We start from the raw sequence: 18241 nt of genomic DNA, 5'->3' as shown, positions 1-18241 counted from the left end.
GATAGAAAATTAATTAAAAGTCAATTAAAAATATTCCATTAATTATTAACTTATATACATGTATAAATCTGGTGTATAAACTTATAATTTCATACACGGTATTTAATTAACAAAGAAAAATTCAGATTAAACTATCGCTCGCTCTTTATACATGTGGCATTACGTAAGTATAATAAATTTCATTAATTTTGCTTTATCGAGGCAGGAAAATCAAAAAAGCTGTGTTTTCTAATTAATTAAACTTTGCATATAAACCATCTTAATTCAAGGATGCTGTCTACATAAATTGAATGATATTTATATAGGTTTTCCTCTATTCTCCTTTCTCAAAGTTTTCCTTGGCTAAGCGAGTGTTTCGGTTTATTCAAATTGATAATGCATTCGTTACAACAAGCATTAATGACGAACGAAAGATTACCTCGTCATCCTCTGTGCTATTTGCATCCGTTACTCTCTGTCCGAATGCAGCCATTAAAATTATGCAGAGGAACCAATCTCTTCTACAACAAAAAACTATATTGACGTTACCAATTTTGTCTGCAGTTGTTTCTATGGAGCTCGACATTCAGAATTTTCTTAGATTTTCTGTGGTGGTTGGAGAAAGTTACTTAATTACAATTACATTCTGGAATTTTTGGCTTTCTTCTTCTTCTTCCTTTATATTAGTGTACAGTTTAGTTTTGTTAAATGATGACGATTTTATTGGGAAAACAATACAAGCGCATTTGCAGAAGAAGTGGAGAAATGGAAACGTTTGCAATGGATCGTATTATTTCTGTATTTTTTGTGATAATGATTTGCATTCCTTCAGATTTTTTATTGTATCCTGCTATACACAGTCGAACAAAATCGCAGTTCCATACAGTCTTGTGTGCAGTACTTTTGGTTTTTCTATCTTTTCTCTGTGTTTTTAATTAGATGTGCTATGGAAGCTATACCGGTACCTACAGTAGGTACCGGTATAGCTTCCATAGCACATCAAGAAATTTCTTAGATAATAGCTCAACAAATATTCTAACAAATGTAAACAGCTTTAGCAAAGAGTTTTAGGTAAAATTTATTTCTTTTTGTTGATTAATTTTTTCTTGAATAACAGATTCCCCCCCCGTATTTTAAAAAAAGTTATCTTTTTTGAAATTCTAAAAAAGAGTTTTTACAGTGCAAAGGACAATTTGAGTATTTAGCATGACTGTATAACAAAAATATAATAGGAGGATATCCTTGTTTTCCTTTGTACAAAATAAATTTTACATATTTGATCTACTATATCTATTCAGCTATTTTCACTTTAGTTGCCAAACTACTCATTAGAAATTTTTATTCAATGGCAATTTTACCGTTATAAAAGAATCGCGTTAAATGTCGCTTTATGTAGCAAAACTAATAAAATTTAAAATAATCCTTAAAGATATTAAAATTAATAACAAGTACAACAAGACGCAAAGTATTTAACACTCCACGTGATCATTTGATGGTTTTTCTACTTGGAATTTATTCTCATAGTTAACTCGATACATACAAAACGAAACTTTTTGACTCTTTCCGCTACGCAAATGGCGAGATTCTTTTTATCGAGCCCTCACGGATTCGGCCGGATCCACAACGGGACGGACGGACGAGGTCCGACATACCCAGGAGGACCGTCCGCGAAAAATTCCCAGGTTTTTTGACCCGACTCTATTCGTTCCGGATCCCCAGAGCAGTAGGCCGGTACCTTAACCATCGTTTTGTCTAATTTATCAGTAATAGATTTACATATTTTGAAAGTAAATATATACAAATCTTAATGTTTAAACTAATTAATATAAATACAGTATGTAAACAGCATGTGCATTCAAAATAAAATATATTTACTGAAATTCTACATATAAAAATATACATATTAATGAAAATATTTTTAATCCAAAGACACATGATTAAAAAAAAAGAAATACAATTAATTAGTTAAGAAATTTATTATTAATATTTATCATCTTAATGTTTATAAATAGATTTATTTATAACGATTTCTTATGTTAATAATTGAAATAATTTAGTTTTGTGGGAGTTTATACCTGTCAAGATCTCTTAGAATCGCTTACATGACCCTGTCGTTGTAGAGTCGAAATAATTTAACTTCAGTCCACCTTAATGAATTAAAATGAGATAATAAGTTGTCATCTTCCGAAGAGTAATCTTTGATAACATTTTAAGAGATAACATTAAGCAAAAATTACACCTATATCGGTACGCTGTCCATTCACGTATACTCTCGTCGTACACCAAACGATATCGTGTCGCTTCGAGCGTTGTAAAAATATTATTTTATTTATTTATTTATTATATGTGATATTTAAATAAAAATATTTAACTATCTTGTTTAAAAATTTATTTTATTTTTTTCTTATAGATCTAACATGAAATCGACACTTGTATAATTCTACGGATTTGAAAATGTTAATAAGTTTTATGACGTCGTCGCACGTGAAATCGAAAATAATTTTTTTTTTTTTTTTTACTTTTTTATCATTAGACATTTTTAAATTAATTATTACGAAAAATAGAAATATATTAGAATGGTTGTGCGATATAGCGTGTTTTGATATCAATTTGACGTCATCTCTTTGTTTTTACAATTCAAATAAGCGTTTGTTAGGCCTGTATAAGTAAGCCAATGACATAGTCCGTATCAAACAGAAGATATTATATCAATTGGTTTATTTATGTAAGGCAACATCTAATTGGTAAGCGAGAAAGTTTAACAAAGTGATGTCGGGTTAATTAAGGATTTATAAAAATTTTTTTGAAAATAGTAAGTCGAAAATATACTGTATACTTGGCAACTGAGTGTATGTTTCCTCAACATACACTCAGTTGCCAACTCTCCTACACTTTCTGCAAAACTCCCGAAAGTTGGCATATTTTTAAATTTTCGGACTTTTAAACTTCTCGAAATGCGATCTCCCAATTCCAGGGTCTGCGTAATGGTTAAAACTGTTCTGAATTCTAGAAAAAATCATACATTTTTATCCACTAAAGATCGTAAATTCCACATTTTGCACTTGTAAACTCATCTATAATACTCGATACCGCATGTATCCAAATTTGATTCAGATTTTCTCAATAGTTCTTTCTATAGACAGCACTAAACACCTTACTATAATGTGTTGTACCACCATATTTGCGTGATATGTGTGTTATCTGTTTTTATATAAAAGTACTCCTAAAAGATGTTTCATTTAAGAGTAATTTTGTCAACACCACTTCTCTGTAACGGACAGTTTTTTTGGTCGTGTAGGTGTTCGTCGTAGAGAGGTTTTACTGTACTCTATTTGAATTAAGATACAACAATCCTCTACGCGTTAATTATTAATCTTGTTACAACAAGCATTAATGACGAACGAAAGATTACCTCGTCATCCTCTGTGCTATTTGTATCCGTTACTCTCTGTCGGAATGCAGCCATTAAAATTATGCAGTTGTTGTAAGAGAGGAACCAATCTCTTCTACAACAAAAAAAAAAAAAAACTACATTCACGTTACCAATTTTGTCTGGAGATTTTTCTATGGAGCTCGACATTCATAATTTTCTTAGATTGACGAAATTTTCTGTGGTGGTTGGAGAAGGTTACTTAATTACAAATTACATTGTGGAATTTTTGGCATTCTTCTTCTTCTTCCTTTATATTAGTGTACAGTTTAGTTTTGTTAAAAGATGACGATTTTATTGGGAAAACAATACAAGCGCATTTGCAGAAGAAGTGGAGAAATGGAAACGTTTAAAATGGATCGTATTTGCCAGTTTCTTTATTTTTTGTGATAATGATTTGCATACCTTCAGATTTTTTATTGTATCCTGCTATACACAGTCGAACAAAATCGCATCTCCATACAGTCTTGTGTGTAATTTCTCTTCTTAGAATTTACGCTTTTTACTGTGCGGGTCAAATAATATTTGCTGTAACGATTTGTGCATCAGTATGGTATATTATGCATTATCGCTTTATTAATATACAGAACGAAATAAATAAAATTAACAAACAATTTCCAAATTTAAGAGAAACTATACATGCGAAATCGACAGAAATTTGGGAATTTGTACAACAAACGAACGAACAACTTAGCAATTTCTTTCCCTGTGTTTACATATTCTTTACTAATTTCACATGCATTATAATCTATTCATTATTATTCATGGAGTTAGACCTTATCTTAAAAGTAGAAGGAAGCATTTTAGCGTGTTTCCTCTTAACGGGATGTATCGTTGTGTCTTTTCTTCTTTCGAAAACTTCATCAATGGTAAAGTTTCTGAGAATATTATATTACTTGTAAAACGTAACGTATTTAATAATTAAAGCTATGGTTTAATTAATTAATGTCAGGTAGATAATAACGAGTTATCACACCACTGATAATAAACACAAATACCCGGGTATCAATAGAGTACATTTAATAAAAACGAGAAGGGGTGTACATTAAGATTACATTAGCAATTAACACGATATAACCAAAATGCATTTCGGACTAGCGAAATAACCCCTCTTCAGTTGGTGTACATATAAAAAAAAGACTATAATATTTAAAATTACACAAGACAAAAAACCATTACAAAGTATATGATCATTGAACAATAAATGGGTGTGTATAGAAGACAGGCTTAAGGCGGCTTCGTAATGTTACACGGTAACTTGGCGTAAGGGTTACTATTTTAAACAGTATTAAAATTAGCGGAATAATAAGGTAATTAATTGTTTTACACAATACAGTAAATTATATCTAGATACCATAACAGTAGTAAGATGGAGTTTGAAGGTGGTAAGGATGCAGAGCAGTTACGAGGGAGGTGTGGTACAGGCAACACGTGGAGAACAAGTAGTGACTAACATCTTAATGGCCAACCTTCATTCCATTACCTCTTTAACCCGGATGTCAGTGTTAAGTCTATAGATTTCATCATTTAATAGATGAGGGTCTGTGCTCAAATATCGACCGGGATCTAGGCAAATTATTCTATAAATTAAATTAATATAAAGAAATTGCTACTATGGTTTAATTGTTAATTAACACCACGAATGCAATTAATTGGAGTAAATTCTATAATATTACGTCATTGTCATTTTTGATTTATACGATTATCTTTTATGCAGTTATACAGCGATTTTATTGGAATCGACAAGATTGCGGCAGCGAATCTTCAATTGGAATTCAAATTCAAGCTTCGTTATCGTATTTTTTAGTATTAAAATGTTTTATATTTTGTAAATATATTTTCAGATTTTGAATTTTATGAAACGATTCGGGATTTCTTGGTAAAAAAGAATTTTACTATTAATTAAGGTTTGGGAAAGTTCTTATAAATTACACTTGGACATTGAAATTTAAACCTAACGTTTCATTGTTATAACACAATTTTGCTTAATGTTCTCAACCACAATATTATTTCATTAGCATATTTCTCTATTCNTTTTTCCGTTTTATCTGAATTACATGTTGTACGAGTCACTTAGATTTTACAAATATGTGAGCCGTTCACAGCCCGGCACACGTATTTGTAAAATCTAAGTGACTCGTACAACATGTAATTCAGATAAAACGGAAAAATCAATGATCTTATTGGGGGGTCGACTGTAATCATTTTGAGTAAATTACACTTGGACATTCAAATTTAAACCTAACGTTTCATTGTTATAACACAATTTTGCTTAATGTTCTCAACCACAATATTATTTCATTACCATATTTGTCTATTCTATAAATCTCGCCATTTATTCAAATGAAATATAATTATTATTTCCCTTCGTGTTTCAGGTAGTTCGATTTTCTCGACGCTACTCGAACTTAAGAATGTAAATAAAAAGAAATTGTGTGTGTCAATATCGACTACTACAGAAAATCCTTTCAACACTTCTCTCTTATAACCGTTCAATATAATTTTATAAAAGTTGGTGTTGATACTTGTTTATGATAATTACGTAAATTTGTTATTTGGTTTCCAAATACTAAATTGAAACAAGAATTGAAACAAGATTCTTCAAAAATATGACGAATAAACAGAATTTATTCATCACATTTTGAAGATTCTTATTACGATTATAATAACGATAGCTATTTACAACTAAAATTCGTTCTAACAATTTTACGTTTTCTCCCATTTTCAAAAAACGGACATTCGAGGAAGATATTCCGGAAATTTTTTACAATGAAACCAAAAAGTAAGAAATTTAATCACCAATCTATAATGGCCAAACACAAAACACATTGTTTCTCATCTCTATATAAAACACGCTACACAAAGCTAAAGATTCTTTTGACTCTTCCGCCCTCTACGGATTATTTAAGCTTCAAAGAAGGTGAATAGAATCGTGCCCACAACCACAAACACACACACATCCATACATACGGGAAAACCCAGAATTTTTGCGTTTCTCGACGTTTCAAGGTGTCGAATCCAAAAATTAAAAATCTTGGGAGGTCGTTTTTTGACCGATCACTACGATCGGTCAAAAAATGACCTCCCAAGATTTTTAATTTTTGCAGGCGTTCGATGGGAAAGATGTAAATTCCGCTCAGGCTGGTGAGAATTCGCCGTGCGACATGCGATCGGGCAATATCTTGCTGAAATATCGTGTCAGGTACTGCCTACACCAGTGGCAGAACCACAGGCCCCACGTGTGATGTATTGGTCCGCTGTCACAGTACCAGAAATGTGCACCAGAGTTGTCCGCTGATCGAACATGATGCCGTATGTGATGCTCTGAGAAAATGACTGGCACGTAGTGTTTCCCCGGGATACCGCCACATCCGTCCACTGCCGTCATTTTTCCACAGACAGAAGTAGGATTTATTCGTAAACAATATCCGATGCCATTCAGTGGTCCAGTCGCGATGAAGACCACACCACGCCATGCGTGCAGCCCTGTGTCGAGCGATTAATGGCACCCCGGTTGCTGGTTGCAGTGCGTGCAGCCCGACTACATGCAATTCATTGCAAATGGTTTGGGTGGACACAGATGTGCCACTTGACAGTGACAGACGGCTTCGGATGTCACGTGCAGTGGCGAACGGGTCCCGACTGGCCGTTCGGCGAATCTGCCAGTCTTTGCGCTATCTCGTGAGACAGTGCGATTTCTCTTCGGTGTGCTTGTAGGTGTTTCCTGCGTCCACTTGTCGCGCATACTCACGTTGTGCCCAACACGCCTGGTAACAATGCGCATCGACAAACCGAGGTCGCGCAGCTCCAGGATACGGTCTCCTTCCCCAGCTGTTAACTGGTGGTATTTAGCTCATTGTCGTCTCTGAGGCATTTTACATGCTTCTTTAAAAGTTCGGTTGCCGCGAGCCGTCGCTGATAATATTTACGGCCCATGCCAGCTGAGGGTTTTTGGAGCCCGAAAGTAGGTACCACATGACCGACGAGTACGCAAACTTAATCATTTGCGTATCTCTGTCACCTCTACCGATCCTGCAATTTGCATGTGGCTATGTGCATTCTTCATGGTGTTGCGATCTCACTTTTTTGCAGTATATTACCACACAGTATATTGTACTGCAGTCCCAGATAATACTGTAGTTTGATGCTTTTCTCGCCATAATTCACTTTTCGACTCTATAACATTTTAAACTATAAAACGACCAGAGGTAACTTACGTAGCACAGTACAGTAGAACCTCGAAAACTCGGTCTAATGTGGACCGAAGGGTGGCCGAGTTTGTGAAAATGCCGGGTTATCGGGAATGGGGTTAAAAAAAATAAGTACGAGTGTTTCCTCAGAAAATACTGTACTGTACTTGTTACTTGAGAATATTATTTGAGAATATGTATTGTTTACTTGAGAATATAACAGAGAATAAACTGCCCAAATACCCTTAAACAAAGGAAAAGTACGTCCTTTATGAAGGCATAGAGCCTTTACTACATGAAAATGAAAATTAATGAATACACTGTGTACAGTAATTTACCTGATAAGACAGACCTCAGAAAAATACTTTATGAGAGCTTTTATACTTTTATAAAGCTGTCTATAATGAAAATTAATTAACTAAGGATTTTTTTGCCCTGCCAGGGTGTGGCCGAGTTATCCGGAGTGCCGGGTTATCGAGATCCAAGTTTTCGAGGTTCTACTGTACCAGAAATGTGAAAGCGAAAGTTTTAGCCTTTATCATGGAAGGATTTCTATGATAAAAGGCTGAAACTTAATTAATGGCACAATGAAGAAAACTCAAACACCTCACCAGTCGCAATGTACTGTGTTGATTGGTTCGTGTGCAGGTTACATTGCACACCCCATACTCCACAAGTCATTCCTCCTGATCAAAATTCAATTTACAATAGTCTTTTTCAGCTACAGGGTGGATGGCCGCGCCGACAAGGTGGCAGACTAACGCTCTGGGGAATCCTGAATCGAAAAATCTCCAGGAATTTTTCGGGGGTGGTCTGTCCGGATATGTCGGGCCCGTCCCTCACCACCCGGCCGACCCATTGTGGGTCTGGCTGAATCCATAATGGACTTGCAAAAAAGAAGCTCTCCTAGTGCCCACAGGGCAGAGTTAAAAAAAGTATAATCTAAATGGCAAGGAAGTGTGCCCTAAGCACTAAAACAAAAGCGAAATTGAACACATTTCGCTTATAATTCCTTTAAATGAAATTAAACAATAAAATTGATGCATAATGTATTAAACAATCTTCAAAATAACGCATAAAACGTAAATCTAATTCATACGTCTCAGTGTATTGTGTATACACGTATTATATTTATATAAATAAAGGTATCCCCGTACAACACTGCACTCCTACAGTAAGGTTTTGCTTTAACACAGTTCGAGAATTGGAGACATCCTCGTACAAAAGTCACAATTTTTAAGTGCAAACGTCACTAGATATTTTTTTTTTATTCAAGCAAGCATACGTATTGTCTACTATTTGTTCATGGATTTTAGAATATTGAAAATTTAATCTATAAAAAGATCTCTTAAGCAAACGAAAGTAAATATGAATATATCAGATTTTATAAAAGAACGCAGAGAAGTCATAAAGGTCTAGCGACAAAAGGGCCTTTTTTAGTTTACAGTATGTTTTGGTTTCCTCGAATAATAATAAATACGGCCCGAGTTTGATATAAATCTATTTGAATGGCCGTTGCTGTGTTTCAGTTTGCGATCCCTGACCCAAATAAAACGATGGTTGAGGAGCAGTAATTCTTGCATGTCCACGTCCTGGTTGATGACCAACATACAGTATATTCTTTGAAATATTGTTCAAATCCAGAATATGACGCTCAGCAGCCTTTTCAGTCCTGTATGAAATTGGCCTGCTACTAGTCTTCCAGTAATTCCTACTGCCACAAATTATCTGCGACATCTTTGCCACATTATTACCATAAATGCCATACAATAAAACAATAGCAAATTATTCTTGATAGTTAAACCACAGGAGAAGCAATGCATATTTTGCATAAATGTGTCCTTCTTAATGGAATATTCGACTAAGTCCTAGTATTTTTAAACATTTTTATTTAACTTGCTTTGTATCATGCCCTCAAATCTTGCTACTGAAATTTCATTTCAAATCCTTCCATCCCAATCATCCTCCCCGATAACGTAATGAAATGTAGAATTTAACTGTGCGAGAATGCATTGTATTGATATATATTTACGGCGAGGTGGCCCTACCCCAATCTCGAAAAAGTGACCAATAAGTTTTAATATATTACGTATATTGTTTGCAAAACGTTCACACAAATTTTAGAGCTTACTTTTTTCTATGGATTTTGATACTCTTAGGCAGTTACGTGTCTTACTGCCGTAATTAAAGCTACCTCCTTTATCATCAAACGACATCTGTATTTAGAAATAAGCATCACTTAATTTCCTGCTGTATAAAATATATATATATATAGTCTAACATATTCCTAAAAATGTGTATCAAGTTGAACAATAGTTATAACTTTTTTTTTCTTGCTCTTTCCACCCTGTGGACTCAGAGGGCCGGCCTCTTTCAGCAAGCCCATTACGGGTTCAGCCAGGCCAATAGGACGGGCGGGTGGTAAGACGGGGGCCGACATATCCAGTCGGATAGCCCCCCAAAATTCCTGGCAATTTTTCGACCCGTCCGGATTCGATCCCATGTCCCTAAAATTTTTTTCATTTGTTTACACTCCCATTTTTCTTAAATAGAAAATTTTTCAGTATCAGACATCATCATTAAATACTTTGGATTTTCTATATTTAAACTCCAATAATAATTTCAAATAAATAAGAGATAATGGATGTTATCTTCATAAACCAGATATGGTTTCTATCACTTGGATAAGTCAAAATCACCCCATAAATCACAGGATCACCTCAATAATTAAATAACTTTAGAATAAAAATCATTAATCACTTTCAGTATTTGCAATTATGAAGTTTGTTTCTTTAAATTAGAGGGATGTAGTGGAAAATGTGTGTGTCAACAGTGCAAAAATATGTAAAATGATTATTATATAACAAAAATTTACTTGAGAGAGAGAAAACTCTGATGTTCTGTTTAATATAATAAATTTGTAATTTCTATAGAATTAACTTATGATTGGGCAGCAATTTTTCAAATTGTAGATCTATCAATTCCAACTGTCAGCTGTCAGTCTGTCTTTCCTTAATCTCCAGAACACAGATAGATGAAAGTCGGGAGCAGATACGAAATGCTCAGGGGCAGGAGGCCAAGATTATATATGAACTTCTGGTGCAATCTGGAAGTCATTATTGGCATGACTCTATTAGAACAGGATAAGTATGATGTACAGAGGCAAGACACTACTAATTTGAGGTGGAGAGCATATATTTTAAATTAAATAAATTAAAATTTTCAGCCCAGCATTGTAACAATGTCACAATAAATAACTGCTCATTATAGAATTACTTTTTTATCTTCGAGACAAAGATTCTGGATAAACTTAATTCACACTAAACCCGAATTATCATCATACTTCAGTTTTAATATAGATTTTCTTTTCTTTATTAATTTTAATTGATTGCCATTTTTGATACATTTGATTTTTTTTATCAATACGTTTATACCTTTGCACTTTATAGCAAAATACAAATTTTCCAGATAAAATTTGGAAGATAAACTACTTTTATTCATATTTTTAACCAATCTTTTTTGAAACGATGATTAAAATTTCAAATAAAACATGCAAAAAGCTTACAAACTTGTTTATGTTATAACGAAAAGCAAGTTTATGGATATTATCATTAATCCATTTTAGTTGTATGCAAATCAAACTCACTTATGAACAAAATCTTCCAGGATTCTATTTTGTTTAGTTGGTATATTTATAGAAAATTTAGTTTCAAAAGGAATTTCATGAAGAATAATAACAAGCAGATAATAGTGTTGTAACAGGAAAATTAATATTTTTACTAATAGTAAAAGTCCTAATACCAGTTTAATGTAGGAATTGAACTTCAAATATCTTGATATTTATTCAAGAATTTCATGTAATTTTGGCCATATTATTATATATATAAATTTCTAATAATAAATAAAATCCTGAATTATTTTGATCATACAAATTTTGCAGCTGCACAGATTGAAAATCCATAAATTAAAAGTATTTTATATATATATATATAGCTGGATAATTTTGGAACTTAAATTTTATAAAGAAAGGTATCTGTTTTTACTGAAAAAACTAAAAGGGACAATTTTATTTATATTCACTTTTTTTTTTTTTTATCAATTCATTAAATTAAAAAGAGATGTTTCATGTGACAGTAAATTTTTATTTCATTGGAATCAAACTGTCAACATAGAGCACAGTTGGACTGGAATCCTTGGATATAATTAAAAGTATCCAAGATAATCCAATCAGGCACATAAAGCCTTTAAGGCCCATTGAAATGCAACTGGCCCCAAGATAATGATACTCAAAAAGCATTTTCAAATTCAAATATGCTACCTCGTCCATAAAGGCAAGTATTCATAACGAATACAGGTATGCTGCAACAGAACTTAACTTTAGAGAATTGTCATACTTGGCTAGGAAAAAACTGATGAAAAATATCCACAAACAATGATATAAAAGAATGGTTTTGGAATATGTTTTGAGTCCCATCCCATAAGAATTCATTACTGAAAAATGAACTTGATACAAATATAGTAATTACACTGGCTGGATACCATATGTAATTGGCATTATGTCTGTATCAAAACGGAAGAACTATTAAATCAGCAGATGGTTGTTTCATTTGGTCTGCCTGGAAGCAGGAACTTAAAGAGAGGTATTTTGTCCATATGAAGTTAGTGTTTCCCAAAAATTATCACAGCAACTCATTATATAAACAATTACAATTCATCTAGGTCATAATCATCTAGTCCATCAGTAACTTCCAAACTTTGGAAATCCACTCTGTAACGTAACAAGCCTACAAAGAAAAAAATATATATTTAAATATTTGAATTATTATATAAAATAATTATTCAATTTAGAAATTTTATTATGTTTATTATAATTTCAAATTCAAATATTGCATAATACATAATAAATTAAGTTAAATAATATTTCTGATTAGGAACTGTCATACAATTTCTTAATAGTTGGAATAAGTTTTTGTGATAATATTCAAAAGATAGGAATTTTTCTAAAAAAGAGAATTCAGAGTACCATTTGGCCCACAACTCTAACATATTGGACAAGTACAAAACTAAATTTAGGATGCTCATTATCTATTGTTATGGAAATTAAAGTACCACATTCAAATAATTCTTTTCTGAATACTTAACAAAGTTAATATCCATGTGAACCGCCAGGGAGGTTGGGGTCAGTCTCACCTCCCTGTTCGGACAACAGGTTGTAAAACCTGCTCACTTGTAAAGATGGCTAAATTTACTATTACTGGTCTGAGGGTTGGGACTCTCAAATGTTGGTCGAGTGGAGGGAAGAGTAACTGGTGTCGATGATAAAGTGAAGGCTGTATACGAGTAAAGGAGTCTACTATTTTAACAAATAAAACAAGAATTTATTAAAATAAACTAAATTGACAAACTACTACACAAATCTCGATGCTAAACCACCTAAGAGCTCGGGAGAGAGTTTACACACTTTTTCATACCTCTTTGTAGGTTTCCATGTAGGCACTTAAATGTCCAATAAAAGGTGTCTTTAATCCAAATGAGCACAAACATAAAAGTTTGCGACTCTGGCGATGAATGGATATCAATATTAGAGGCTCGGACTTGCAGAGGGTTAGGAGATACGACTTGATGCCGCCAGTCCGACTTTTGTTAAGAGACTCCCCGGAGAGGGGGTAAGAAATGTCTTTTATAGCTTTTGTGGGGAAATTCCATCAAGTGATCGGATGTTCTATGAGATAAAGGTTATAGGTGTTCCAGGAACCTAAAACGAGTGATGAAATTTGGGTGCTAACTATAAACTTTTGTGCAAGTTGAGCTGCAAGTTATGCAAGAACAATAGAATGTTGATGATTATGACAGGAAGGTTTACACATTCCCAGCTAAAATCGGGTTTTTTCCAATCCATTATATAAACATAAAGAAAATAATTAAAATTTTAGTTAATAAAATTCCGGATATCACATCCATTTCAAATTTAAATAATACACAAAAGCAATACCAATGATATAATATAAACCAGAATTTATCACTTAATCTGTCAAGATAATCATCATCATACATTTCAAATTCTAGTAAGTTACTGATTTAATGTAATAGTTTTTATAATTCATGTTTGATTCAATTGACAACAATGTTAATTTGTCAGTGTTTGTAAATCTTTACATGAATAATAGTATATATATTTATATAATAATAATAATAATAATAATAAAATCATTAAAAAGGGACAGTTTTAGTTAAAAGAAGATCAGTTATACACAGAAAATAAAACAAAAACCACATATTGTAGTTGCAAATATATCTATCAAAAATATTATTATTGAAATGAATATGCATTTTGTGCCTTTCTTCTTTATGTTATGTTTGAAATTTCAATATGTATCAATTGCTTTGCAATTTGAACATCATCTAATTAATTTTAAAGTAAAATTAAGTCTAAAAATTCACCAGGAAATGAATAGTACATGAAAATGATAAAATTCAATTCTTTGGTTTAAAATTTGATCATTTTAAAGTTAATTCTTAACTGATGAGTTAATTAAAGTACAAATTAAGAAACTCCAAAAATTATAATTTCACCTAATTAGAAATTTTCAATCTTCTCTATTACAAAATTAAATATATGATTACACTGCATGAAATAAAATTTAAATACCACTTTTATTTTAATAAACAGCTGCAAGATGAAAAAATTTATAGACTTCACTCTAATAGAAAGCATTCTATCTATTGGAAGATGAAGCTTATTGTAAATTGAAAAATTGCAAATTCTATTTAGCACGGTCACTTTCTTATTTTATGATGAAATACAATGTGAGTTTCTGGAAAGTTACATTATTATTCAAATACAGTAGAGCATCAATTATCTGAATCAATTGGGGATTGGGATTGTTTGGAAAATTGATTTTTCGGATAACCGATTATGTACGAAAAAATATATTAACCTATCCCATATTGAAATTCATTCAAATCCTGGAAGGTTCTTAAGTACCCTCTCATGGTCGTGCCAGTGCTGCCAGCTAAAACATGCACACCAACAAAAATATTGGAGTAGCCCAAGACATAGCCAAAGATTGCAGTGCCACAGCACTAGTGGAAATTTAAATTTGCTGACAGGAAAGCTTTCGGTTAATTGACGTTTCGGTTGATCACGTTCGGATAATTGATGCTCTACTGTAATTATAAAGTGAAAAGTTACTGGATTTATTCCATTAATAGTTACTCTTGAATAATAATCACACCTAATCTTTATATACAGGGTGATCTGTTTATAATGTTATTCGAAATAACTTGAGAAATACTCATTCCAAAAAAGAAATGATATACTTGAAGAGGATCATATGATGGAACTATCAGTTTTGCTGCAGATAGTGCCAAAATTGGTAAAACTGACATTAACTTGAATTTCTTAAATGGTGATTTGGTGATTCCCATTTTTTATTACATATTATTTATTTTTTAAAATGTAGAATCTTAAAGTTTTATCTACAACATTTTTTCAAAAGATGCATTTGAAGTGATAAGCATTGTTGATTCACTCTCTATGCTCTTATATTTCAAAAAAACTTGTAGCCTGTGATAAATTTTGTGTAACAAATAGTTATTTAATTAAAAAAATATATACACTGTACTTATTTAATTCATTCAAAAAGTCATTTCAGATGACAATATCAGGTAGCACTGTTAACAGATTAAAACAAAAAGGTTATTTTGTTTTATCAATCCAATTCTTCAGTGCAGTTGCAAGCTGAAGAAAGTTATAGACAATGTACTGTTTATTAAAATACATTTAGTATTAATAACAAACTGCTCAAATTCTTAATGATTCAATACACACAAATTGATCTGAATGTTTGTACATACATATCAATTTATAAATAGTCATTTATTTATAAAACGTAAACTTACCACCAATACCACCAAATCCTTTAACAAATTGAGAACCTTCCTGAGATTTGTCTGTAATAATTTCTAACGTGGCACCTGGAAATATGATTATTTAATTAAAATAACACAATTTATAAAAATGGTGAATAGTACATGATATATATCTAAGACTATACTTATACAATTTGTACATCATCTAATATTTGTTTAATATATACAGTAGAGCGTCGTTTATCCAAAAGCCGATCAAGCAAAAGCATTCCAATTGGATTGTGTCGTGCTGAATTGAATGTTTTTGATACTAGATTAACTCCCAAAATATAATNCAGCCTTGGTTTTGTTTGCCAGGCAAAGATGATGATTCTATGCCTCTTTTTGGTTTAATGCCAAACAGGGCTTCATAAGGACTTTGGCATATTTCTTCGTGATATGTAGTGTTCTTGGCAAATTGTACAAAGGACAAACCATCTGACCATTTATTTGTATCATTATTGTTCATCCATGCAGTTAACATATTCTGTATATCCTGATTGGCCCTTTCAACTGAGCCTTGTGTTTGACTATGATGAGGCTTTCCATGAACTATCTTAACATCTTTCCACATAGCACATTGTTCGGATATGACTCGATTACATAATTCTCTACCATTATCTGAATGCAATATAGCTGGGGCACCAAATGTTAAAAATATTTGAAGAAGCTGTCTTAGTTTTCAAAGGTAGTAACTGGACAAATTTCATTAAATGATCTTGATACACCATTATGAACTTATATTTGCCATCCCTGTGTCTATCAGATCAACTTGACATCTTGAGTTTAAGTCATTGGTTTCACAACAATAACTTTTTTATGTGCACTATGTTTCATTGTTTACATAAATTTAAATACAACAATACAACTTCATATGTAATATTTTTGTATTTAAGTTGCAATTCTTTAAGCATATGTGTTCTTCCTCCATGGCCTGTTCTGCTGTGAGTTTCAGATAGTATACTGAACAATTTATCATTGGCAACATAATACTGTATATTCGTTTCTCCTGGTTTTAATGGTACAATTAATTAATTTCTCTTCATTATTAATTTTTAAAATGTCAAAATGTTTTAATCATCTATAATCCAAAGGTGTGCTGCACTTAGTTTTAGCAGAAATCACTTCAGAAAGTATTTTAGATTACTTTTCTTGAGAAAAATAAAAACAATTGTCTTCTCATTTACTTGCAATTAATGCACGTAACTTTTCAAAAAAAAATTCTTGGTTCACTTCAGTATTCATTCAATGTAAATTAGGGTATCGGATAAAAACATAAAATTTTAAAAAATGTTGCATGCACCAGTAAACCTTGCATAAAACTGACAAACAGCAGTGTTCCAGAGTATAACAAATAGATACCACATGATTTCAATTGCGGCAGAACAAAGGATTTGGCAACAGACTGTTGCCTTTCTGTCGACATCAGCTTCTCGGGTGTTGTTTCAACCTCCACCAAAGCTTATCTGTGATTGTTGACATACACCAGCGATTGTTCAAATGTATAATAATATAACCAAATATTCAATCTTTCACCAACATATTTTGTATGTGTTGACTTTCATTGGAGAATATCGACATTATCTAATTTTGGTCTTTCACAGTAACATATATATATATATATTATATATATATGTTATTGACTTTATTGTATGCAGTTTATTTTAGTAAATACAATTTCAGTCATATTCCATTTACTGAAATTGTTTTCAATGTTGTTTGTTAATACAATAGAGCGTCGTTTATCCAAAAGCCACTCATTCAAAACGTCGGTTAACCGAAAGCATTCCAATCAGACTGTGTTGTGCTGAATCGAAGGTTTTTGATACTAGATTAACTCCCAAAATATAATTTTTTTGTTTTTATATTTTTCAATATATTTATTTTGTTTGTACAAAAGCCACTCATTCAAAACGTCGGTTAACCGAAAGCATTCCAATCAGACTGTGTTGTGCTGAATTGAATGTTTTTGATACTAGATTAACTCCCAAAATATAATATTTTTTTGTTTTTATATTTTTCAATATATTTATTTTGTTGTACAAAACACAGAAATAATTTTAAATGATACAATAGCCACAATTATTATTTTAAAAATTTACGTTAGGCTTAACATCGATGAAAATTCGATGCGAAGCAAAAGCAACGGAGAAAAATTTCAACACGAGATAGGTTAATATATTTTTTCATACATAATCGGTTATCCGAACAATCCAGTCCCCAATTGATTCAGATAAATGACGCTCTACTGTATTATATTTTAATAATTATTGCACACCATAAATTTGTTATAATGTTTTCTTTAATTGTTGTTGTCGAAGTTTTCTTTAATATTATTTTTAAATTAAAAATGTTATAACATTTACTACTAGCTATGGTTATTTTAAAGTCAAGGATTTGAGATATCTATAGCTTTGGAATCCAAAGTAAATTTTTTGGATGGGCTAGCACTGATGCAAATGCAACTGAACTGCATTATGCAATCAATTTTTTCAAGATATTACTCAATGGTAATTTATGAAAATAATAAGCTGATCATTGAATATATTGAAAGAACAATTTTTCTTTCACCTTGACACCATATAGTGCATTTATTTATATCATGCTTTATATATTATTCTTCTCTACCTTACAAAATACATGCTTTCTTTGATGTTCATGACTTTTTGACCACCTTACATTATTATATAGGGTGGTTAAAAAGTCACGATCATCAAATGAAAGTCTATAA

At 32.0% G+C, this 18241-nt stretch overlaps 2 protein-coding genes and 1 pseudogene across 6 annotated transcripts in view; all 3 read right to left on the bottom strand.

Annotated features, from left to right (window-relative positions):
• The window catches only part of LOC111622504 (pantothenate kinase 3-like), a 40747-nt gene extending 38476 nt beyond the window's left edge, over positions 1–2271 (bottom strand). For 3 of the 5 annotated variants that reach the window (XM_023364897.1, XM_023364898.1, XM_023364895.1), the window contains exon 1: positions 2055–2251. The gene's annotated coding sequence lies outside the window, so the exon portion shown is untranslated. Of the gene's footprint in view, positions 1–2054 lie in introns of all 5 variants that reach the window. The other 2 variants (XM_023364899.1, XM_023364896.1) reach the window with 1 other exon arrangement.
• A 4398-nt stretch (positions 2272–6669) lies between these two features.
• On the bottom strand, positions 6670–7283 carry LOC111622528 (annotated as a pseudogene).
• A 4359-nt stretch (positions 7284–11642) lies between these two features.
• The window catches only part of LOC111622502 (eukaryotic peptide chain release factor subunit 1), a 44447-nt gene continuing 37848 nt past the window's right edge, over positions 11643–18241 (bottom strand). Inside the window, exons 10-11 of the mRNA XM_023364892.1 lie at positions 15502–15576; positions 11643–12383 (exon numbers count right to left, since the gene is read on the bottom strand). Of these exons, the coding sequence (XP_023220660.1) occupies positions 12304–12383; positions 15502–15576 (155 nt within the window). The 3' untranslated portion in view covers positions 11643–12303. The remainder of the gene's footprint in view (positions 12384–15501; positions 15577–18241) is intronic.

This window comes from Centruroides sculpturatus, unplaced genomic scaffold (genome assembly GCF_000671375.1).
Source record: "Centruroides sculpturatus isolate CEXI.00-Female unplaced genomic scaffold, Cexi_2.0 scaffold291, whole genome shotgun sequence".
NCBI lineage: Eukaryota > Metazoa > Arthropoda > Arachnida > Scorpiones > Buthidae > Centruroides > Centruroides sculpturatus.
Note: the sequence above shows the minus strand (reverse complement) of the source record. Positions and strands in the feature narration are given on the sequence as shown.